The 13,778-nt window shown below is 38.2% G+C and overlaps 1 protein-coding gene across 1 annotated transcript in view; it reads left to right on the top strand.

The window, feature by feature from the left end:
• Positions 1 to 13,778, top strand: part of LIMCH1 (LIM and calponin homology domains 1) — a 174,895-nt gene that overhangs the window by 98,063 nt on the left and 63,054 nt on the right. Inside the window, exons 4-6 of the mRNA XM_058802919.1 lie at positions 3,478 to 3,581; positions 6,577 to 6,607; positions 9,558 to 9,668. Coding sequence (XP_058658902.1) covers positions 3,478 to 3,581; positions 6,577 to 6,607; positions 9,558 to 9,668 — 246 coding nt within the window. The remainder of the gene's footprint in view (positions 1 to 3,477; positions 3,582 to 6,576; positions 6,608 to 9,557; positions 9,669 to 13,778) is intronic.

Genomic DNA, 13,778 nt, shown 5'->3' with positions numbered 1-13,778 from the left:
CTTATCTGTCCCTGACCCTTCTTACTGGCTCATGCCTGGCTTGCCTGGGAGTTTGCGGTTTTGTGTTGTTTCATTTTTTGTTACTGAAATTCAGTATAGTGAAACATTTGCATTAATACTTTTTGGTTTTCAGTACTTACAAGTAAATGACATTGCTTGTAGTGACTGTCAGGACTCTGCTGAGGCAAGCAGAAAAGGCTTGGGATTTAACCTATCAGTGTATCCTGCGTCTGTCACCACACTGAAGCATTTATCTTCTCTATGCAGCCTATTTAGACTTTCTGTAATTTTATGGATTAAGCATAGATAAAATTGTATAGCTATCTGTGATATCTATAGATTACAGATTTATAACTTTTAGATCTATATAAATATAGATATTTATGGACATTAAATTTTATATATTAAAATTACAGAGAAAATTTGCAAAATAAATTTAGGCTGTAACCTATCAGCTTTTTCTTCCTCTGTGTGTATGAAGGACAAACGCCAGAAGAAGAGTTTTGATTATACAGTGGTGTGGAATAAAATCAAGAGGAGCCAGCAAGAGACAGTTGCAGGTCCTCTGGGGCTGTAGGAAATGATGTGCAGATCAAGTGATCAATTCTGTCTACTCCAACATGCAGCTGCAGAGAGTAATGCCTGAGAGCAAAGCAGTATCACATCTCCATTTAAGAAACTGAGGAAATTGTGTGATAGTGCCTTGCAGGGGCTGCCAGAAGGACCAAGTTCTGGTTGTGTCTTCTGAGACCGCTGTAAAAGATAGCACTCTGTTAGCTGAGGCACAGCAGCTGGCCACCCCGAGATCCTTGCCACTGCAGTGTGACCCATTTGCATGACCTATTTAATTCTGCCAAGTTGTAAGGAGCTGGACAGGCACATTAAATGTTTCTTTGCAGTCACCCATTTAAAGTAAGAATGGTTTTTATATCTTGCTACTTGTAAACTTGTTTTTTCTGCTTTCTTCAGTTTCTTCAGCAATGACAAAGACTGGCATTTTTTGACAAAAAGTGCATAATTTCAGCTAACAGACACTGAACAATAAATCCTGTTGAAAGATAAAAGCAACATTTTCTGAGAACTGAAGAAATCAGGACCTGGTCAATGCAAGGTGTAGTAATCCTGGGAGAAAGCTTTGCTGGGAGCTGGGTCTTAACTTTAGGACTCCTTTCTCCCTTTAGTGGCTTAGAGTGCTTTTCTCCAGTGACTCAATGGAACTAACAAATGTGAATTTCATCTATACTAGAGCAAACCAGGAAAAGTTTAGTTTTGTAGTAACATGGGATACATTTTTTGGCTTGGGGTTAGGCAGCCTAGGCAGGTGTCCTTGAGTAAATATATCACTTGAAAGCATTTTCTTTGTTGGATTTTTTCTTCAATCCTTTTGAACAAATGCCATTTTAGAACCATTGGGAAATAAAAATTATGAGATTTTTAGCAAAAGCAGAAGCTTCTTTCAGGGCTCACTGATGCATCCTGTTGGCACATGTGGTTATTTGTACCCATACAAGATACCAACTTTCTGAGGAGTTGTTTGGGTGATAGTGTTAGTGACTTGCCAAACATTATTCATATGATGACCATCAAAATAAAAGCATGTAGCCAACAGGAATAGATGACACTGGTTTTTGGAGAAGCAGGCATTTGTTCATCAGCAGAAGAACCAAGTTTCCAAACTATGTGGCTGCCAAATAACTGGTATTTTTGTTACTGCTTATCATAACTCAGATGTCAACTTCTGGCATAAAAATGGGTGCAATTAGTTATCTTCAGCATTCCTCCTCCTTTGATTGTTTTCTAAGTCTATTAGGTTGCTATGATCTCTGTGTCCAGTATATTTTTTGTTAAATTTGGAAATGCTGTTAGGAACTTTTTTTGAATACTTTTGCATTTTTATTTGATATATTAGATTTACGCATTGCTCCACAAGCCATTTGAGAGTGACCAGGACTGTCCTCCATGAAAGAATAAACATAAGAGTTATTCATGATGCAGTTGGAAAAATTATAATGCAAACAGTAAGCCAGATGGAAAATTTTACAGGCATCTTTTCATGTCATGAATGATGCTGTCTCTCCGGGTTATGGGCTCTCTGCTCTCTCAACTGCTGTTCCTTCCCCCCCTGGCTCCCCTCCAGAGCTGTTAAGTTTCAGCCAGGGAAGAAAGGGAGATTTGAACTCGTCTGAATTTCCAAGTCTCTGTTTTCTGTGGTGTGGCTGGCGAGCTTTGTTGAGAGTGTTGGCATGCCAAGAGCCATGGTGATTTGCATGCTGCTTGCAGAACAAACAGGGCTGCTCTCCTGAGCCCCAAGGAAGGCTGGGAGCAGATGTGGGAGAGCCCTGCTCACCAATCCTGCTGTCATGCAGAGTGGGTAAGAGCTGAACGCCGCCAGGCTCCTGCTTCCCAGTTCTTATGGAAACAGGTCTCCACCACATGCTTTGGTTCTGCTCCTCTAACTCTTCATGTGGCAGCTTAGCTCTAGGTTTGAGATGAGATTCCTCAAAGAATATCAAGCTGTACATTTTATCTTTACTTGTTCACACATCTACCATTGCAGTTGCTGGTCTAGAAATGTATGTATCTAAAAAATTATTCTCTACTAGCTGCAAGATTTATCCATGTAAAACATATTCACTGGTTCTGTAACAAGGGAGTGGTGTACATGCATATGTATAAAACCTGTATTAACTCTATATGCACACATGCAGATTGAATCTCCTTGTTGCAAACTGAAGTGCCATCACTTGGACTTGGTTTGAAAAAGACTTGTATCAGTTTTTACTTAGCCTTTCTTAGTTATTGACTTTTAATTTTTTCACTTTGCAAAGCGTAAATCCTCCATAAGAAGTGTTACAAAATTGGGTGTTTCTTCTTAGAAACAGTGGGCATGTGAAGTGTAGCTTCAAGGTTTTTACTTCAGGAGAAAGCACCTGTCTCTTTTCTCAGTGCCTTCTGACTAGTTTTCTTTGGAGAGGCAAGAGAGCAGTTGTGTTAACTGGCTTGCTCATAGCTAACATGCAAAATGTTTTCTGAACAAATTGCTTGCTTAAATGGTGGTGGGCTTTTTCACATCTACTCTTCCTGCTCCGTACAAAAATCCTGCCTTTTCTACTCTGCAACATGCTGAGGTTGTATGGCAGCCTGCAGCAGTAGGTGGTGAACTCAGTGGGCCTTTTCCAGTTAAAAAAGTTGCCATCTGTGTTTGAAAAGAAGTCAACAAGCTTGTTGTAGTTGTGTATCTTGGAAAAAAAGAAAGAAAAAGAAAAAAGGTTTATACATATGTGGTTTTCAAACAAAATCTACGCTGACCTCTTAAATTATGTGACTGGAAATATCTTTAGTTCTTCATTTAACTAATGGTATGACTATTCTTGAGCAGTTACTGAATTAGGGAGAAGTTGGTCTGGTAAGATTTTTTTTTTTTAGTTAAGAAGAGTTTTAAAGTGTTGAGATTTTATCCTTTTTGTCTCTTTTCAGGATAATATCATATTATTCTTAAGAGGCTGCAAAGAACTGGGACTGAAAGAATCTCAGCTTTTTGATCCTGGTGATCTGCAGGACACATCAAACAGAGTAACCAAGTAAGTACAACAGCAATTTGTGACTAGCATGTTACAGCCTCAGGTGCATGTGATGCAATAGTAAATGTTTAAGAATGACCAAAAAGGCTATAGGACTGTAATTAGTATAAGGCAGATAGGAAGCAGAAGTTTGGGAAACTTTCAGTGTTGGGATGAATAGATTGTTCTATTCAACAGGTGTTGTCCCAGAGACATCAACCACAGCTCTGCAAAATAGGATAACGCTTGGAGAATGCTCTCAGGCCCATGGTGTGACTCTTGGGGATGTGCAGGCCTGGGAGTTGGACTTGATGAGCCTTGTGGGTCCCTTCCAACTCAGTTTACTCTGTGATTTTGTGAAAATACTCTTAGTTAGGCAATGAGATTCTGAGGGACTTAGGGGTTTTCCTAATCTAAATTGATGACATTCTTTTTTTGTCTGTCCAACTCATAAAATATTGTAGTCTGGTGGAAAAGAAGTCACAGTTCTGCTATGTCAGATTAAATTGTCCTGGTGGTGAAATATAAGACAGTTATAGGCCTTTCAGATTCTATGAGATGCAGGCATAAGCATAGTCTCTTCACTTCCCTGCAAGAGCTATAGCTTGAGACATGCAGTAATTGGACTGAGGAAGTCTGTGTGAACTGGAAATGCCACAATTTTGATAGTTTTTCCCCAAAACCCCACACCCAGTATCACACAAATTGCACAGGCCTCCCATCTTCTAAAAGCAAAACCATCCCACACTTTCATAAAATTTAAAAAATTTATAATTGGTGTTTCTTAATTTCTAAATTGGTATTTGGAGGTTTTCCTGAAAGTTGAGTCTATCATGTCATGTTACAGTTATAACAGAAGTTATTGCTCTACAGACAAGCAAATGCTGCTGAGTTGATTGAATGGTCTAATTTCGTTTGACCAAAAAGACCACTAAATAAATCCTGATCAGTCCTATCTATTTTAGAGAAGTATATGGAAACAATTTACTACATTTCAGTAGCTCTTTTTTTTCCTTTCTGGCAATGGAAGCAGGGCAAGTTTTCATGGTATTCAGGCACTGTCTGGGAAAATTCAAAGGCTCTGAAAATCAAATTGGCCGGTGTCCTTGTTTTAAGGTATACCATTTTTTGCTCCTTCCCAAGTTTCTGACTCTAACATGAGCTTCTTCTTGCCCTCTACATGGAAGTGAGTGGAGCCTATGTCATGTATTTCTTCTAAATCTGATAATACTTTGTTAAAATGGGTTCTTCATGATGTCCTGTAAAATTATTACGATGATTGACTGGAAAGAGTTGCATAACAATCCATAATCTTCATATAAAACCCTAATTTCCATATGAAACCAGACAGGAAGAGTCTTTCTGATAAAAAAACCTTCCTCTTTTGGGGTTGAGGATAGATGGAGTACCTTGGTGGAGGCAGGTTGAGAGGTTTTGACAGGGGGGAGCTCAAAGCAAAGCTGTCACCAAGTTAAACCTGGCGTCATAAACCCTGCAGAGCTGGCCTGGGCCTCCATTGCATATGAGGGCTTCAGAGAAAGCAGCTGTGGAAATGAGCCAAATGTTTTCCTAGCACTGTCCAAGTTCACACTGAGTAACTGAGTTGAGGTGTACAAGCCAAGTCCATGACTGTTTTAGAGAAATATGTTGAGAGCTGCGTTCTGCTAGCTAGTTCCCAAAGCATGAAGGTGATTTTTTCCCTCTTTGAAGATTTTTGCATGATTTTTTTAAACATGGTGGAAATATTATTTGTGGTAAAGGATGAGTATGACATTATTGCATGTGCTTAGGATAATGACGTTTTGCCCTTTTTTCCCATACAGATGTTGATTGAGGCATGTATTAGATCTATTTTTTGGATCACTCTGCTTATAAAAATTATGAGCTAATGCTGTAAGGAATTTTTTTGTGACTAGTTAGGCAAGTCTCTTTTCCACTGTTATTTTACTAAGAAAAAAACCAGGACTATTCTATTTTTCTTATTGTGTGGGTATTAGTGGACAAAATTTTGGCTCAAAAAGATATTATCAAAATACTTTGTTTACCATTGCCTATATTTAGGCTTTTGTTGTTCTAACAGATTTGAGTATATTTATTTTTGGTTTTGCCAGATAAACTTTAATGATGGAGTGGTCTTACTGTTAGAGTAGCAGACAATTCCACTGTAAATAATCAGGACACAATTTTTACTAAATCTCAAATGGTCTTATGTAGGTTTTAGTACCTAAATGTGATATGTATTTCCTTCTCTTTTTTATGCTTTCTTTGCTGAATTTTGAAATGTTGTTTATGTTTGCACAAGCTTTGTACCTTGTTGTTTTTGACATAAAACTGCCACTCTTCCATGAACATAAGAGAAAAAAAAAATAAATTGAGAAGGATGATGCCAGTGTTCAGTCTGAGTGCTCAAGTATGCATTTAAAAAATAAATGTTTTCCATGGCACATTCTGTTCTAAATGGCAGGGTCTTTGTTGCTTCATCCATTCACTTTGTTCTTTGTAATGTTTGTTTTCACAGAAGCACCTGCAATATTTCCTTAATGTTTGCTGATGCCTCTTATGCTTGTTCAGTTGCTTCCAGAATCTGTATGGGCTGCAGAGCAGAATCTGACTGTTGGATAACTGCAGAATGTATTTTAGTAGTGAGGACTTTTGTCTTCCTTTTTAAAGAAATCAGCAACTCTGTTTAAAGGAAATATTTTGGCATTGTCCTACTTTACTGTGGGAGCATTATAAACACATTTTCTTCTTGTACTTCCAGAATTCTAATTTAATGATTGAAATAATGGTGACAAAATACTCCCATGCTATGAATAAATGAATGTGTGAACTACATCTTCTTAACTTTTATGTATTTTCAGACAGCAGAAGCATTCAGCAGGCTTTTGTTAGGGAAAATGTGATCTGCTGCATACAGCCTCTTGGAAAGTATGTTTACTTTCTGATTTTTTTCCTTTTTTTTTAATTTTTTTTTTATTTTTTTCTTATCTTTGTATGTGTTTGTGTGTGCAACCAGGAACATTGACTATAGTAGGAAGCTGAAAAATGTAAGTACATCATTTGGAGTTTTTCTTTTTGTCTGGTTAATCCTGTTATTGGCCTGATCAAAATTATGTCAGTAAAAACTGAATACATGACTATTGCTGAAAAGTCCTTCTGAATACAAACCGAACTGGGTTCTACTGGAAGTTTAGGTACAGCTGCTATGGCAAAGCAGCCTTACAAAAGAAATAAAATGGAGACATTTGTCTCTTAGATGAGTGATAAGCCAAGTGATTTCTGTGCTGTCCAGTGTGGTGTTTGCTGGGAATGGTCTGATTTGACCATGAAGCCTCACTTTTGTAGCCCTTCCCAAATATATAGGCATAGAGTACAGTTGCACAAAGCATTTAAAATGAAGAAAAATGGCCATTAAATTGGGATGCAAGGCCTTACTATGAGGTTTGCTAACTTTCTCATTGTTCTTCCAAATAAATTAGGGCTTCTCCAGAAAGGCTATTTCCATTTAACTTCAACTTACTCTTAATTTAAACTAAGGGAAATGGTGTTGGATTCTGTGCTTGTTAACTGGAAAACAAAATGTCTGAACTTTGCTGGTCTTAGTTTAAAGCCTATCAAGCTGTCTGTCCTTAGTTAGCTGTAAACTGGTGTAATTTTTGTTTGGCTCACATCCCTATATCCTGATAGGAAATGCCAAGATCTTTTTTAATAGCTTTGAAAACCAGTAATCATAACTTCCATGACTGGAGGTAAAAGAAACCAAAACCCAAAGAACACCAAAACCACCCCTCCCCCAAATTGTTTCATCCTGTCTTTCCCATCATCAGCAGAGCAGTATCTTCTGCAAACAGCACACAGACTTTTAGGGGAAGAACTCGGCTTTGGTATTTTAACGCTCTTTGTGGGCCCTGGCTAAACGTCTTTGTACAGATGTGTTGCTTTTAAGGTGAAGTTTCAAAAGTATCCTCCATAATGTGCTTGTAGGCAATATATGCTTTCCAGGTGTGTGATCCAGCTGGCAGCCAGCCAGAATTGCTTGCAAATGTGAAATTTTCTGCCTTTTTTTTTCCAAATAAAGAGAGGAAGAAGAGATTAAATGCCAGCCGGAATAAATAAAAAAAACCAAAATACCATAACCTTCATCAATGAACTCAATGGCAGTTTCCTGGTTACTAGAAATACTGTTATTTGCAAATATTTTCATTTAACTTGAGAACATATACTGTAAGACTACTTTGCATTAAATTTGTCAAGTGGTGTTGGTTGAAGGAAAACAGTTCAGATAAAGGTTGTTTCAAGACAAAAAAAATCAGGACTAGCAACACCACCTCATTTCATTCAGCACAGTAATATAGATTTCGATGTAATTTTTAAAAAAAGGGAAAAGTTTTTGAACTCCATTAAAAATTTTACTCAGTATTTCATGATATGTATACTACTTTTAAACTAAAGAAGAATATAAACTTTATTTATATATAAAATACTTATTTTACATTATGTAGCACAGTCGTTAAACAGAAGGTCTGTATGATGTATCCTTTTCTGACAGGGCATCAGCTGCAGTGCTGCATAATTTTGGACATTACACTTAAATGAAAAATGGGGATGCTAGTGCAAGTTGATAAGAAACGTCTAGCATGTTGCTGGGATGTAATTTGGATGCATGTTTTAGGGAAGAGGAGTCCAAGAGATGTCTGCTCCCAGTGGAATAGACCCCCACTCTGGGATTTCTGCTAGTCTTGTTTCCTTTAGTTCACTATATAGCAGGAAGTATATGGCCCTGTTCCATCAAAACATAAAATGCTGTATTTCAGTTTATGAATCTTTTTTTGATACAGTTAATGACAACTATTATTTATTATTGGCTGCATCTCTTTTCCACATCAAAATATTTTCTGTTTGTTCTGCAGTTAAATACTTTGCATGGAATATGCTGAAATAATGAACATTAAATGAGAAAATGCCCTAAGTTCTAGGGTGATGGTTTGTCATTTTTAACTAGTGCAAAACACTGAATTTAAATGCCTTTGATGAGCAGTTTCCAGTTCAAATAGCTGCTGCACAGGTTAGATTAAAGACATTGCTCTAAGTGGAGACATATGTGGTGCAGAAAAGGTTTTTCCTTGAATGGTATAAACGTCAGCATTTTTGTATGTATTGGATTTGACCATCCTAAACATCTTAATTTCTCATTTTCTAAAACAAGTGCAACACCAGCAGTGTCAGTCAGGTCAGAAATCTTTGCTACTTGCAAGAGTAATTCTTGGTCCTTTTCCCTCACCAGTTTTCAAGGAATTTTTGAGTTATGGAGAGATACAAAGTCAGAACTTGAGTGAAATCATTGACTTTAATGCTGTAGTCTGATAGAAATGACAAGACGCTCATGGCTTTTGATTAATCTTGGGCTAAGAAATTCTTAAACTAGCAGAACCCTGGAAATAATTGTTCCTGTGTCATCTGGTTACTTACATTAAGGTGATTAAAAATGGGACTCCCTTTTCTGTCCTTGAAATAGACACATATTCGAGATGCTTTTAGGCAGGCAGACATTCTAGCTACTTTGTTTATTACCTTGGTCTGAATAGTTTGCGTTAATGACTACTAATATTAGCAGTCTTTAGGGAGTTTCTGTATTGAATTTAAAAACAAATGTATTTATGTGTGCCTTCTAGAAGTTTCAAGTCTTTGTCTAGTTTTTCTACTCAGATCCATCTTTTCTGTTTATTTTTCCAGTCAGATATAACACTTTTATTATTTTTATTAAAAATGACAGGGAGATAATATGTTAAGTTACATATTTTTAAGACTGTTTAAACTTTCATAGTTGCCTCATGTATTTGTGTTTAACCTTTGACAGACACTTCCCTTTCAGTTCTGATTTATAAAAAAATCTTGTGCTGCTGTGCAGTTTAGAATAAATGAGGGATGCTGCAGGGAAGTAAATTTAGCTACAGGACCGTGTAGATGGCTGAAATTAATTCTTATTAACTTCTGCAGGTATTAGTCACCATATATTGGCTAGGGAAAGCAGCAAACAGCTGCACATCATATAACGGATCAACCCTGAACCTGAAGGAGTTTGAAGGCTTCCTGGCACAAATGAGAAAGGTATCTTTTTGATATGTTTTGGGAATGGAAATTTACTTCAAATTTATTACTCTTATAAAAAACCTGTTTCTTTCTAAATATGGGAGAAGGGGGGCTGGAGTGCAAATTCCTTAGTAAACCTCTACTTACATCAAAAATGTTTCTGATTCTACCAAACTGAAAACCACTTTGGCAGACAGCTTTGTGGTGGCGTCAGCGATGCAGCAAGTGATATCAAATAGGGCTTTAGAATTGTCATGTTGCTCTTTCATCTTCATTTCCATGTGTTTTGGTTTGATTTTCATTTATGACAATGAAAATTTTCATAAATGAAAATCCAACAGAAATCAAGCAGAAGTTTCAGCTAGAAGAGCTGAGATTCAAAAGTAACATGGTAGGACTCACAAAAACGTAGGTTTTTTTCTTCTTTAAAACATTCAGTCTCATGGGCAGCATTTTTGGGTTTTTGTTGCAACATAAAACATCAAACCAAAGGATCTAAATAAAGCTGAAGTGGAGGAGAAGGTGATCATCTTTCACCAAAGGCATACTTAGGATAAATCTGTTTTTGCCAAGCTCTAAATTCTGGTTGAAATCATATTTGGTGGTTTATGATGAACTGTTCTCTGTTGGAAGAGAAAAGTTGTGATTGCTGCGGGGTGGCTTGAGGATTTTTGGTTGAGCATTCTAGCATGCCCTGAACCTTGATATCAGACACTTAAGCTCATGGTTAATGCTGATGGTTAGCACTGATAACCAAACCTGCCTTTCTTTGGGATAGAAGGGGCAAGGAGCAGGTGTGGAAGAAGATTGGCAGCACCATGTACTGGCACCAGGTGTGTTGGACATAGTGCTGTGCAAAGGCTGTACAAACACATTCTGCATCCACAAAGAGCCTTGTGCCTGCTTTTCCCTCCCCACCTCAGGTAATGGCCATGTCATCACAGGCAGTAGGATTTGGGGACCATGGGAGACTCTCTGGACTTAAATTTTCCTTCAGCTCTGTGCTGCTGCAACTGTGCCAGCTGCAGGTCTTCTTTCTGGGATCTGACAGGGCCAGCAGCACTGGAGAGGAAGAAATGCTTGTCTGACTGATAGCAGCTCCTACACCCTGGTGTGACCAGAGAACCTTAACTAGATGGGTACAATTCCTGTTTGTGAGCCCACTTCTTCAGAACAAGTAGGTGAAAATGGAGAGAAAAAGAGAACATCCTGCTTCTCTGGAGACGTTTATTTAAGTTTTCATTTTAATGACCTGTGTTTATCACTTGGGACTTTGGGACTCATGAGTGATATGACTGAGCCTGAGCAATAAAAGATGAGGTTAGTAGTTGAGTTTTTTACAAGTAGAAGATGTGGGGAGGTAGCAGTTTGCACTCCAAAGGGTCTGAAAGGTGAAAGAAACCCAAAAAAGGGAGCTAGCACAGAAAAATTGCCAAAGTGCAGGTAGCCACAATGTTAGTGCTGCATGGTATCATGTTTTTTTTTTAAGGTTTAATCTCACACCACAAGGCTCTGCTTTTTCCAGGTGATATTTACCCATGAAAGTCCTCACCAGAGCATTTTGGAGGTCCTATCTTGAACCCTTTTATGGCATGAAATAGGCCAGGGGCAAAAGGAAGCATTCTCCAGGGAGCTGGTGGTGGTGAAGTGCCTGGCTGGGCATTGCAGAGTGCTGCAAATTAGGACATAAGCAAGAGGCTGGTACTTGATTTGTTGCAAATGGTGGAGCTGGAAGCAGAGTAGAGGTCTCATAAGCTATGAAAGCTATATATGCCTTTAATACATAAACAGAGTATTTTGCAGTCCTGAAAAGTCTTATTTAGGGTGATGCTGCTGTGACAGCTGCTGGTGACTTTTTACCATGTCCCTACTCTTGCATCCCTGCAGTATTTCCCAGTGGCAATTGTGGGTTTGTATGTTGCTGCTTTTGAAGAGGATTTGATTGTAAAGTATAACATGTTAATCATGCTGTGCAACACTCTGATGTTCTTTATAGCTAAGCTCAAGTGATGAAAAGGCACTTTATCATATTCTCTACTGGCGTTTTTTCCACAGAGTCTAATAACTAAATCGACTATAAATTCAGTGTGGTTTAGTTTTTCTGTTGTAAATCCTCTCTGCCCTCCTTTTTTAATAAGCAAATCAAAAGACAGCTCTGGTGTATGTTGTTGTGGACTCAACTTTTTCTACTTCTCATGCTGAAGGGGATATTAATTTCTAATTTTATTCATGCTATTCTGTTTTTAATTTCATTAACTATTTGAGTACTCATTCTTCTTCTTTACTTTAAAACTAGAAATTCCCAATGACAAAACATCAATGGCTTTTTGATTATATTCAGTGGGTGGAACTTCCTGGACAAATGCATCTTGTATTTGGCAATCACACTTTGACTGCTGCTCTGTGGCATACTGTGTTTTTAATTAGATAAGATGAAAGACTAATGCACTGTGGTGTGTCATGCCGTGGTGTTATCAGTCCCACAGATAAGCACATTCCCACTGATAGCATTTGGGAGATGACGTTTGCTCAAGGCAGGACGAGGACTCGTCTGTGTGACGGCATTGTGTTGTGAGAGTGTCTTTGCCAAGGGGAAAGCTGTAAAGAACATGTTTACAGAAGTCTAGGATCCTGTCCTGGTGCCTGCCTCCTAATTCCCAGTGAGCAGCATGCAAAATTAACATAAACAGGCCATTGAAAGTAAGTTCTGCAGAACTCATTAGTTCACAATTGGACTGATTTCAAACTCGAAGATAGTGAATGCGGGATGGGGCTTTTTGCCCATTTTAAGTCCCTGTGGCTGCTGAACAGTTCTATGTCATTCAAATACAGTAATTTAGGAAAATGGAAGTGTGCCTAAAGATTGAGAATAGTTGATTGGTATGAAGGGATGAGAGGATTTAAGGAATTTGGATTTTTTAAAAGATTTTTGGATCGTGTCACAAACGGGATTTTGATAGGATTTGTAGATTTGTTTTTGGCTGTGTGTAATTCATGCAGATTTCAGGGAGACACATTTTTGTTGTCTATTGTTTCTACCAGCATTTTAGTTCACTAAGCAGAATTGGGAAAGGAAGTTATATAGGATGCCTTACAACTTTTTTAGATGCATTTTATCTGTTTTTAGAATAGATTTTTACTTCTATTTACTGTGAGGTTACTTAATGGCATTACCACAGTTTAGCTTGGCCTTAGGTGACCTTTGCTGCTGGCCTTAATGTGGTATTTCGGCAGATTAGTAGTGAATGGCATTAATTAGGCCTTCCTGAAAAGTTTGCAGGGCGTTTGGTCTGATGTCTCAATTTTGCTTCAAGCCTCCCTCTTGTTCGTCAGGGGAGTGTTGCTGAATTACTGCAGTGCTCTCCACCCTCCATCACTTGTCTGGCAAACCTGCTTTTTTGTGGAGGCAGCCCACCATAGCATACTGTGATATTCCTAATTGATCTTCTCATTGGCAATACTAGTGATGGGTAAACCTTAGCAGTCAGGGACAGTGGGAGCTCTGCTCAATATAGCCATTGTGCTTCAGCTAGTGGTAAGCAGGGGGTGCTTCTTAATTAGGAATTAATATTCAAATGCTTCTGGGAATAAAAAAAAAAAACACATTCCAGCCTCTTTGGGTCACAAAATGTCAGTCTGATAATGGCACCCACATCTCTGACTTTACTTACTGTCGGGGGAGAAAAAAACAGATTTATCTCTGAACAAACTTAGTTATTTTTGTTTTTTCTCAGTCTGTGTGATTGTAATTAATATTAAGACACTCTGTAAAACAAGGAATTTATTATAATGCAAGAGTGAGGATGGCTTCTATTGACCTTTCCCTCTGCTGGAGTTTCAGTGTTTTAGTATGTGCTGCTTGCACTGGAAAGAATTTATAATCACAGGGCTGTCAAAGACAACCATTGTTCTCCCTGCTCTGAACATGTGGGTCAGCTACAAGTGCTTTCATATCCCCCAGAGCCAGGAGCTGGCAAAGAGTAAAGAGCACAACTGAATTCTTCTGAGGCATCAGGAAAAGCGTTTTGCATATTTTTCATTGCTGATTGCTTGAGAAAGACATCCCTCTTTCATAACAGGAATTTCTCTTCAAGGTAGACGGAGGCTGGGGCACACTGCTTTATTATT

The sequence above is a fragment of the Ammospiza caudacuta genome, chromosome 4, assembly GCF_027887145.1.
Source record: "Ammospiza caudacuta isolate bAmmCau1 chromosome 4, bAmmCau1.pri, whole genome shotgun sequence".
NCBI classification, from domain to species: Eukaryota; Metazoa; Chordata; class Aves; order Passeriformes; family Passerellidae; genus Ammospiza; species Ammospiza caudacuta.
The sequence above is the reverse complement of the archived record's forward strand: the minus strand, read 5'-3'. Positions and strand labels throughout refer to the sequence as shown.